Source organism: Labeo rohita, chromosome 21 (genome assembly GCF_022985175.1).
Source record: "Labeo rohita strain BAU-BD-2019 chromosome 21, IGBB_LRoh.1.0, whole genome shotgun sequence".
Lineage (NCBI taxonomy): Eukaryota > Metazoa > Chordata > Actinopteri > Cypriniformes > Cyprinidae > Labeo > Labeo rohita.
Genome location: NC_066889.1, coordinates 13,886,969 through 13,898,268, shown reverse-complemented (window position 1 = coordinate 13,898,268; position 11,300 = coordinate 13,886,969). Strand labels below are relative to the sequence as shown.

Genomic DNA, 11,300 nt, shown 5'->3' with positions numbered 1-11,300 from the left:
TCATTTAGTTGTTGAGAAAAATGATCCAGTGTTAAATATTTGTGAGGTGCAAAAGTATGTGCTTTCAGTATCTGTTGTGACCCTTTTTTGAAGCATTAACTGTAGGTAATGTTTTTTGTAACTGCACAACGACTTCTAGGAATTTTAACCCATTCTTTAGTACAGAAACACTTGAACCCTGTGATGTTGGTGGGTTTCCTCCTAAGAACTGTTTGCTTCAGGTCATTCCACAACATTTTAATTGGATTAAGGTCCAGACTTTGACATGGCCGTTCCAAACTTCACCTTTGTTCTTGTTTAACTATTTTTTGGTAGAATGATAATGTACTCACCCCCTCATCCAAGATGTTCATATCTTTCTTTCTTCACATGTAAAGAAATTATGTATATTGAGAAAAACATTTCAGCATTTTTCTCCATATAATGGACTGATATGGTGCGCCGAGTTTGAACTTCCAAAATGCAGTTTAAATGCAGCTTCAAACGATCCCAAATGTGGTTGTAAACAATCCTAGCCGAGGAAGTAGGGTCTTATCTAGTGAAGCGATCTGCTATTTTCATACAAATAGTACAATTTATATACTTTTTAATCTCAAACGCTCATCTGGTCTTACTGTGCCTGAACATTTTTTTCCAGTTCATGACAGGGTATGTCAAAAAACTCTCACCTCATGTTCTCCCTCAACTTCAAAATCATCTTATATTGCTGTTTTACCTTTTTTTGTTGCAACTCACAAATATTTAAGTCTGGACAGTTTTTCATAATAAATGACAAAGTATATATTTTCATCTTATTTGTTTAGTTGGGTTCTCTTTGTCAATTTTCAAAACTTTTGTGAAAAAATGATTAACTTTTTGGTCATATTTACGCAAAAATATAGAAAATTCTAAAGGGTTCACAAACTTTTAAGTGGCACTGTATAAATATTTCTTAAATATAATGAATGTTTATATTTATATATGCATAATAATTACACACAGCAAACACATATATTAGGCAAACTCAGACTTTTATTTTGTATGCGACTGACATTTGACAGCCCTAGTTTATTTGTGAAGATTATGATGACAAACAAAACACGTAAGAATCATAAACATTTTTTTGTCACAGATGTCATTTTCAGCAATAATCAAAAAAAAAAAAAAAAAAAAAAAAAAGGGCAAAATTGGGTAACTTACCCTACAAAAATATGTAATCACTGCAGTGCTCTATAGCAACATGAATTGCAGTTTGTTTATAAAACAATATTTGACTAAAGAAACCTTGAAAATAGGAGTTGTATATTTTTATAAAGCCTTTTTTGGAGCATAGTCTCTATTAACTGGAAAATAAATTCAGTGGAAAATAAACAGCATACAGGTTTGGAATCAGCATTAGTTGAGTAAATACAATAAAGACAGAAGGTGCATAATAATTTGCATACTTATAGAAAATTCTATGCCGTTTTTAGTATAAATAGCGCATACTAAAAATCCAAAACAAAAAGTGCACTTCAAGTGCCTGGATGATGCACTTAATTAACTGAAAAAACTAAGTGTATAATGTTGGACACTTTATGCACTCAACTGTCTCAAGTTGTCCTGATGACCTGAAAGTAACCATACACTAGACCATTGAGTATATAGTGCATAATTTGGGACGCAACTAGAATTTTCATTTTGGATTAATCGCTGTTCTAGCAAAACCTTGTCAATTTTCAATTTAGGTTAGCTGTTGCTTAAAATAATTGAACTGTGTACTTTTTCCACTAATCCGTCCTACTGAGTAGAAGAATCAAGTTGAGCAGGAAACACTATACGGGTCTCCTCCCCTCGCTTTGCTTTCTCTTTGTTCAAATACCAATACCTGAGGCACAACAAGGAAGAGCATTCACTTTGTCAATAGTCGTTCGCTCTTTCAACTGCAACGTTTAGCTTTCCTTTTACCGCAGATGAATTGCATTTGTTCTGTAAACGATGAGAAGACGACAAATCTTGGCTGTATGTCTGGCCATGTTGGGCCTATGCGGTGTTATTCTGGTGTGTGCATTGCCTATGTGGAAAGTGACAGCTTTCGTGGGGGCAAACATCGTGACAGCACAGGTTTTCTGGGAAGGCTTGTGGATGAACTGCGTCCTGCAGAGCACCAGTCACATGCAGTGCAAAGCGTATGACTCCATCTTGGCTCTGACTCAAGATCTCCAGGCAGCTCGAGGTTTGATCTGTGCTTCTATTGCTGTCGGTGTGGTCGCCGTTGGAATGTATGTTGTTGGAGCCGAATGCACTAACTTTTATAGGGAAGAGCGGCTTAAAAAGACCAACATTGGAATAGCAGGTGGTGCAGTCTTTATAGTTGCAGGTGTAATGTGCCTTATTGCCATCAGCTGGTCGGCGTATGTTATCATCGTGGACTTCTATAATCCTCAAGTGACAGCGGGGAGAAAAGGAGAGCTGGGAGCCTCCATCTATGTAGGATGGGTGGCTGGTGTTCTTCTGATTGTAGGTGGCGGACTGTTTATCAGCACATATTCCAACCGATGTTGACCAGATGTGCTTGATTAAGCCTCAAGCGACTCAAGTGATGTGCCTGGATTGTTTGAGAACTGTTTCATGTTTCAAATACATTAACCTTCAGTTATGTCAACCTCTGGTATATAGACTTATAGAAATTCATTTGTAGACATTTCATATATTTCATAATGTTGTAAAAACCATCTTGAGCTTCAACAGAAGCAAGAACATCAGATTGTACAAATGAGATTATATGGTCATTGGTCACAAATGATTTAGAATATGTTAATGCAAGGAAAGGCAAATGAATTTATATAGTACATTTCATAAAGTGATAACTGTGTGAATCATTCATAATCATAAAAAGAACATTAAAATGATAATAAACTAAAATGAAATAAAGATTATACATTAAAATGACATAAAAATGCCTTTAAAAAGAATAGTGCAGTGCAGTTGGAACAGCACACAAACAGTGTATACAATATTTTTTCTTTATTTTGTAAAAAAAATATTATTTTTTTTTAAATCTTTCTATTCATTTGCAGGCTCAAATGAAAAAAATAAAAAATAAATAAAATTCCAAACCCCAGTTTTTAAATCTGTTGTATGTCTGTCTTCTATATGTATTTAGTATGGTGTTCAATCATTTATTCAGATGCTTATAGATATACAGCTGTGTTATATATGTGTATAAAATGAGTTTTCTGATTATAAATCTTTTTAGATTTAGGTTTCATTAGATTTACCACAAGTAAAATTTAGATATTTAATCTTAATTCATGCGATCAAAATGTGAAAATGTCAAATAAATACTAATAATGAATATAATTCTTGGTTTCTTTTCATGTAAAAGTTTTTAATTTGCACACTTGCATTTTTTTCCAATGTAGAGACCACAAAAGTGTAGACGAGTGAATGTAAAACACACAGTGGCTGTAATATATCAACCAATAAACATTTACACAGCCATATATGGTAATCTACAGGGTGGGCCATTTATATGGATACACCTTAATAAAATGGGAATGGTTGGTGATATTAACGTCCTGTTTGTGGCACATTATAAGTGGTCAGAAACTTGTAAATAACTCATGAAAAAATAAAGTTACGTTAAAACCAAGCACACCATTGTTTTTCTTGTGAAATTCCCAATAAGTTTGATGTGTGATGTATCCATATAAATGGCCCACCCTGTATATACTACTAGAAGTTATCTAGTATTTTTTTTCTTATTTCGGTAAGTTTTTCTTATTTCGGAAATGTGGTAAGTGTTACTGCCATCAGCATACCGAGCTGATATATCTTTTGTGGTAAGACATATACCACTAAAGTAACCAATGTTATTTTGCTTGCACGTAAGCTATCAGCATGAGCACAGACAGGAAAGAGAGAAAATGTCAAGTATTTCATCATACCTCACAGTAGTCAACATTTGAAATGGATCAATAAAGTTCATCAAAGTTGTCCTAAGACAAGAACGGGTATTGCTTTGATGAAAGGTTTTGATTCACTTCAAATGTTGACTACTGTACAAAATTTAAACATCAGTACTTTGTGTGATGATAACAGTACATGTGTCTGAAAGTGTTTGAGCAAGAAGGTGGATATGCTGAACCATTTGTTCTATAAACTACAAAATGTTAAAACAAATGCCACACATTTTGGTTTAACGTGCTATAAAAGTGCTTACTTCTAACTTTTAAAGTCTGTTTTTATATTGTTTAGCAACAGTATAATTTTTATATTGTTTGGATCAGCTAGAGTAGACAGATATGAATGTTTATTCAACCATACTGAAAATAAAGTAAATCTTGTTAGCTGATGCTAACTGTCTAGCTGCTTGCTGGTGCTAAGTTGAGATAATTTTTAGATATAAAATCCACATTTTTTTTTTCAACCACCTAGATAGATTACATCTGAGAGAAAAAGAAAGGATGTCATGCTCAGAACACGGTAACTACAGTAATTATCAAAGTGGAAAGTGATGCCCTCTGGGGGCATTATTTGAAAGGAAAAAATCATTATGAAAACATAATTATATTTTCCTTAAAATGTTCTTGCTAAATTCAGGCCTTATTCTCATGTCATATATAACTGTGACATTATGCAAAACAAGCTTTAAAACACTTTTTTCTTGCTGGTGAAAATTTAGCGGTCAAATCTGTTTTCTCTCAGGTACATTGCAGTGTAAGCTTCACATTGAATATTACTACATCACTCTCATCAACACAGTCCATATCAACAACAAAAATTTATTTTTTGGGAAAATCCCAGGTATTTTGAGCAGTAGGATTATAAATAAATATGTGCTAATATAAAATTCCTATATAAAATTGCAAAATAAATCTATCAGTACTTTTTTACTGAAGTACATAAAAAATCGGGTACTTCTGTGCTTTCACTCGAGTAAAATTGAAAGAGGAGCACTTTTACTTTTACTGGAGTAATATTTTATTATACGTATCTGTACTTTTACTCAAGTACTCAACTTGTGTAGAGATTGCTGATCCTTGGCCATTTGAACAATTACAATAGAGTTTCAGCTCTACGTGCTTGAAGCCCTAATTGTCAGAAGTTTTTGGAAATGAGGAAATCATGTCATTTGGGCTAGAAAACCTTGCAATGCCATTATCCACCTTTTACCTGAGTAATCAGTGAGCGGCATCATGAGAGATTCCAACTTCCATTTGGGTGCTCTTGTGATCCGGTCTCCATAAAAATCCATGTTAAAACGAGGTAAAAAGATCAACTTAATTAAACATAACATTTTTAATATGACTAAATTTCAACAATGTAGGGCCGTTGTTATTGACAACACTGAGTAATAATTTATGCTATTTAACTTATTAGAGATCTCTAAAATGCAGGTATATTAAACATGGCACCTGCTGACTAATTTACTATTTTTTGTTCCATGTCATTTCGCTTTATTTGATGTTTGATTCATTCCAGGTTCCTTCTTACATCATACTCCAGGGTTCCCCTAGGCATGTGTGCGCCTGCGCACTATTCAAATGCGTCACTTGCAGAGGAAGCATAAAAATACATAGATTAAAATGCATTTATATTTAGGTCGAGTGAAAGATATAGATTGTACTGAATGTTAGCTTGTTTATTGTGCCAAACAGCATAATTTATTGAACCCATTTGTCTTACAAACAAGAAACTATATGCTTCTAACCACAGGGCGAGAGCTGTAGTTCCACGTTTTTTAAGTGACGCTGTTAGCGAATGTTCGTATGAACTGTGGTTATGGCCACCTCTTTAGCTGCTCAGGCTGGTCTTAACTGGTCAGGCTGAGAGACCAGCTAAAACCAGCTACTTTCATCTTAAACCAGCTAAGACCAGCCAACAAGCTTAGGTTGGTTTTAGCTTTTTTTTTCAGCAGGAAAAAAACAAGCATGACTTGCAGAGCCTAAGTTAAAATACTGTGTGAAATAATAAAATAATGTACATGGTAAATGGATTAAACTATGGTGCTGTGTGCTTTTTAAAACCATTTTTATAGATTTAACATTATATTATCAGATCGGAAAATATGATAACTAGAAACACCAGAGACTGGAAATGTAAAGCGTCGTTCCAGTTGGGCGAAGCATCCGCATTCAGGAAAAAGGTGGATAAAACATTATGAACAGATAAACATCTCTAGAAGCTTTGCCTTTTGCAGTTTTCCCTCTGGTAACCATTTACAAATTTGACAAGCATTTGATGCCTAGTGTTTGAAAATTAAAAATGTAGTGTAATGTAAGTTCCAGCTTTAAAAGAAATGTTTTTTTTTTTTCTGATAGTTTTTATTTCATTATCATTTACACTCAAAGAGATGATAGACATAGAAAGTTTCTCTTTTTACATAATAGGCTTGACTACACTCTTAAAAATAAAGGTGCTTCAAAAGGTTCTTCAAGCGATGACATAGAATAACCATTTTTTGTTCCACAAAGAACCACTCAGTCAAAGGTTCTTTAAAGAACCATTGCTTACTTTTTTATAATCTGAGGAACCTTATTTGCCACAAAGAAGCTTTTGTGAAACAGAAAGGTTCTTCAGATGTTAAAGGTTCTTTACAGAACCATTTAGACAAAAAGGTTCTTCTATGGCATCTGAAGCAGCTTTATTTTTAAGAGTCTAGACTTTCAAAAATGTTTTAGAACAAAACACCTCCAGCTTCCGATGTGGGCCCATTTAAACAAAAACTAGTTTGGCAGCTTAGGCTAAACACTCGCTATGACCAACAGTAACAAGCAGGAAACGAGTCTAGCTAGAAAGTCCTTAAAACTGGATTCCCTCCCCCTTTTTTTTGTATACAGCCATACCTATAAGTGAGTGTTACATTTAACAGTACAGACACACAGCTAACGGCCGTTGGGGATAACAGCAACGTCTTCCCGTATTTATTTCTTCAAGCCAACAAGTAAAGAAACATGCCGTCAACGGGATGTCAAATCTTGGGCATCTGCCTGGCTATGGTCGGCTTCTTGGGAAGCATCGTTGTCTGCGGCTTGCCCAACTGGAAGGTATCAGCATTCATCGGAGCCAACATTGTGACCTCGCAGATCATTTGGGAAGGTTTATGGATGAACTGTGTGGTTCAGAGCACAGGACAGATGCAGTGTAAAGTGTACGACTCTCTGCTGGCTCTTCCTCAAGATCTGCAGGGCGCCAGAGCCTTGGTGATCATCGCCATCATCGCTGGGATGTTTGGACTCATCCTGAGCATCGTAGGAGGAAAGTGCACCAACTTTGTGGAAGACGAGGCATCTAAAGCGAAGGTCGCAATTGCTAGTGGGGTCATCTTCATCATTGCTGGACTTCTTGTCCTCATCCCCGTCTGCTGGACTGCGCATACCATAATCAGGGACTTCTACAACCCTGTGTTGGTGGACAGCCAGAGGAGGGAGCTTGGGGAATCGCTTTACGTTGGTTGGGCTTCTGCAGGTTTGCTTCTTCTGGGTGGAGGTCTCCTCTGCAGCTCGTGCCCACCACGTGAGGATGATCGCCCTGATGTTATGTATTCAAAAGCCAGGTCTGTGGACAGCAAAGCTTATGTATAAAAAGAAGGATTGATAAAACAAATGATAGTAAGCTGACAAGGAACTAATTTACACAACAGTAGGAAATTAAGATGAAAAACATTTCTTTAAATGAGTATTACCACAAAATAGAAATGCATTATGTAACATTTTCATGAAATATTAATTGAAGAAGTGTGGGCTTCTGGGCTTCTGAAATGTTCATTAATAGAGGACGTTTTGTCACTTCCATCACCGTTGTGTCCTTGAGAACCTCATTGCCTGAGGAGTTCATCTCAGCACAAAAGAATAATGTTGTATTTAACAAAAAATAGCACTGTGATTTCAAAATGTTCTTGTTTTGTCTTTCATTCAACGCAATTATTTAAAGAAGTCTCTTATGTTGCCTAAGACTGCATTTGTTTGATCAAAAATACAGTTAAAACTGTATTATTGTTTCAATTTCATATAATTGTTTTTTTTTATTTTGATATTTCTTTAGCAATGTAGAAAATAAAATTCATTATTCTTTGATAAAAGTAAGTTCAGAAGAGGAATAGAAAACGTTTGTAACATTATAAATGTCTTCACTGTCACTTTTGATCGATTTAGGGCATCGTTGCTGAATAAAAATATTAACTTGTTAAAATCTTACTGACAATATTTTTAACAGTTGTGTAATAATACATCTTTTTTTGCATTTCAATACTGTGTATTAAAAATGTAAGACAGTCACTGATAGCACACTTTCTTGCATTAAACTACAGTTATTTTCATACTTTCACCTATTCATATGACATGTAGCAATGTGTACTTAATAAAAAATATTCTTGCACTTAAACATTGTGACTGATTGTGTATTTTCACATGCTTGAGATGTTATGTTTTTTTTTTTTTTTTTTTTTTACATCAGGAAGAGACTGACCTTATTTTTTTCAGTAAGTATTTTCCACACTATGACTAACTCACAACTGGTGTTTGAACAAGTAGGTGTGATGACAACAAAATCTAAATGCAATGAGTTTAGGATTCTCTTCACTGTTGTTTTAAGACCTCTAGGAACATATTTTAGATGAACGCTATGTGAGTCATCACGTTTAATCATTTGAAACTACAGTAAGCAAACAGACGAGCCGCAAGGCATGTGAACAGTCACAACAATCCTATTTGACATTCAAATAATTAATTTAGAGCTTTAACTTCGTTAGTCCTTTAAATTAGTTAGCATAAGCATTCTTAAGGCCAAAGCTGTTTGACAACCAACATTTTTCAAAATTCTTCTATTATGTTCCATAGAGGAACGTCAAACAGGTTTCAAATGATGTGAGGGTGATTAAACGATGGCAGAATTTTCATTTCTGCCTCTTTCTAATATATAAAAATGATTATGGCGTCAATAAATAATGAATGGGATATAGAGGCTGCCTAGGTGGTCGGATCTTCAAACAAATCTGTAAAACCTCCAAAAGAAAACAAAAGCGTGAGATCGAAACTGCATTTGTATACCTGAACGCAAGTGACGTACAAAAACCCGAGCCCTTTTCAGAAGTCTAATGCAAATTCCCGACTAAAAAGTAGCCCATCTACCTCTTTTTACATGACCCGCCCATTTCATCCATGGCTAGAACAAGGAATCTGGTTCGTCTGGTAGCGTGCAGACTAATGGAGGCATGGTCTGTTTAACAGTACACGCCTCCTCAGTCATTCTCTCTCTTTTTTTAGCATATAAACACCTCATCACTGTCGCCAGAGTGAAAGCTGAGCTGCAAACAGGAATGAGTGAAGAAGGAAACACCACAAGGCCTTCAAAAAGCCTTTAACTGGTGAGAAGAACGAAGAGTGTAGCTGTGGATGTGAACATTTGAACTCTAGCAAGATGGTTTCTCTAGGCATGCACATGCTAGCGAGCGCCTTATCGCTACTTGGATGGGTAGGAGCGCTCCTGTCCTGCATCATGCCAATGTGGCGTGTGACAGCCTTCATTGGAACCACAATTGTAACTTCAGAGATCATGTGGGAGGGCATTTGGATGAGTTGCGTGATCCAAAGCACGGGGCAAATGCAGTGCAAACCGTACGAGTCCACGCTCGCGTTGGGCACAGATCTGCAGGCCGCTCGGGCCCTCACGGTGATGGCGATCCTTTTAGGAGGCGTAGGCCTCGTTTTAGCCTTCATCGGAGGAAAGTGCACCGTCTTCATGGACCGCTCCAAAAGATCCAAAGCGAGGGTCGCCACAGCAGCCGGCGTCACGTTGATTGTCGCTGGAGTTCTCATCCTGATCCCCGTCTCATGGTCGGCTGGCATTGTGGTTAGAGCGTTTTACAACCCGCAGATGGCCGATTCGCAGCGAAGGGAGATCGGCGGTGCCATTTATGTCGGTTGGGGTGCATCCATCATCCTCATTTTGGGTGGAGGAATGCTCTGCACCACTATCTGCAAAGACAAATCAGAAGACGACAGTGGTCGTTCGGTGAAGTACCTCATTGTGCGCTCTTCACAGGCAGGGTCCAGCAGGGCGGGCTCCCAAAGGATGCGTCCCATCTCTGTGAGGTCGATGCAGAGTGGTGCTCCATCTGTAAGGTCCCAATGGAGTCAGAAACCCCCTTTCAATCAGGGCAGACCTCCTTCTGTGGGCTCTTACCAGAGCAGGCCATCAACTACAAAGTCTCAGCTTGCCAAAGCTGAATCGATGCCAGAGTCTGAGCAGGATGAGTGGGCGTTGACTAAGTCCCCTAAGCTGATTGATGATGGTTTGGATCAGACACTGGATGCTTTTGAACCTAGTGAAAGTGATCCCAAGACATACATTTGATTAAGGAGACAACCCGAAAATGCAAGATTTGGGTTTATTGAAGGACCTACATGCACTTGGACAGTTGTTTATCTGCCTAAGCACTGTGAATATGAAGGATTTGTGATAAAATGAAGAACATGTTAGTGGCTGAACTTTACTATTATGTAAAACTGATTGCTTATTTAGTTATTCCGACTTTTTTAGAGAATTTGAGGCACTTTAGAAAGTGCAGCTGATCGAGATGAAGATTTGCACTGTTAATTACACTCAGACCTCAGCAGTCATGATTATTATTGTTGTTTTATACTTAATTTTAATAGCTTACATTGATTTTAATGAATGTGTGAATGTTCATGATTGGTAAAAATGTACTTAGCACAGTTTGTTCTTCCTTTCAGCTGACGCCTCTTCAACAAACATGGAAATTTCTCAGTTTCATTCAAATACTAGGTTGTTTTCCCTCCTAGGGAACTAGAATGAACATATTTCTGGTTGAAACACTTATATAAAAGCACTGCTATGATCTTGGCCACACAGGTGGTCTTTCAGAGATGGACAATGGCTCAGTTCAAATGTTACAAGGGAGGGAAAAGAACACTCTCTTCCTTGTTAGCCTTTCATGTATGTCAGCTCAAGCGCTGAATGAAACGGCAGATCCAGGCTAAACCGGTTTAACAGAAAGTATCACCTCATGGAAACGCTTTGCATTTTGTCAGTGCACAGAGTGTTTAAACAAATGTATTGTAGTGAAGCTTAAGCTGTAGAGATAAAGCAAAAATAAAAATGTTAATGCTCATCCATTTTGCTCAAAACTTAAGCAAGTTATGAAGTATAACGTCAGCACTTCCTGAATGCCTTCACATATGCTCTTGTAATATTTGTTTAGTGAGAACACTGTGAATCCACCTGTTCTGAATGTTTAAGGAAATACAAACTAATAAAAATGTATGTAATATGCTAACTTCTCTCTGAAATATCGTCTAATTTACACAAAATCAAAT

At 36.8% G+C, this 11,300-nt stretch overlaps 3 protein-coding genes across 3 annotated transcripts; all 3 read left to right on the top strand.

Moving 5' to 3' along the window:
* The first annotated feature begins 1,852 nt into the window (after positions 1-1,852).
* Positions 1,853-3,604, top strand: LOC127152827 (claudin-4). The gene has a single exon (XM_051093679.1). The coding sequence runs from the start codon at positions 1,957-1,959 to the stop codon at positions 2,521-2,523; it is 567 nt and encodes a 188-aa protein (XP_050949636.1). The 5' UTR covers positions 1,853-1,956; the 3' UTR covers positions 2,524-3,604.
* A 2,741-nt stretch (positions 3,605-6,345) lies between these two features.
* Positions 6,346-8,332, top strand: LOC127152248 (claudin-4-like). The gene has a single exon (XM_051092809.1). The coding sequence runs from the start codon at positions 6,918-6,920 to the stop codon at positions 7,545-7,547; it is 630 nt and encodes a 209-aa protein (XP_050948766.1). The 5' UTR covers positions 6,346-6,917; the 3' UTR covers positions 7,548-8,332.
* Positions 8,333-9,236: 904 nt separating this feature from the next.
* Positions 9,237-11,275, top strand: cldn30 (claudin 30). The gene has a single exon (XM_051092806.1). It carries the CDS (start codon positions 9,382-9,384, stop codon positions 10,315-10,317), a length of 936 nt encoding a protein of 311 aa, XP_050948763.1. The 5' UTR covers positions 9,237-9,381; the 3' UTR covers positions 10,318-11,275.
* Positions 11,276-11,300: the final 25 nt, after the last annotated feature.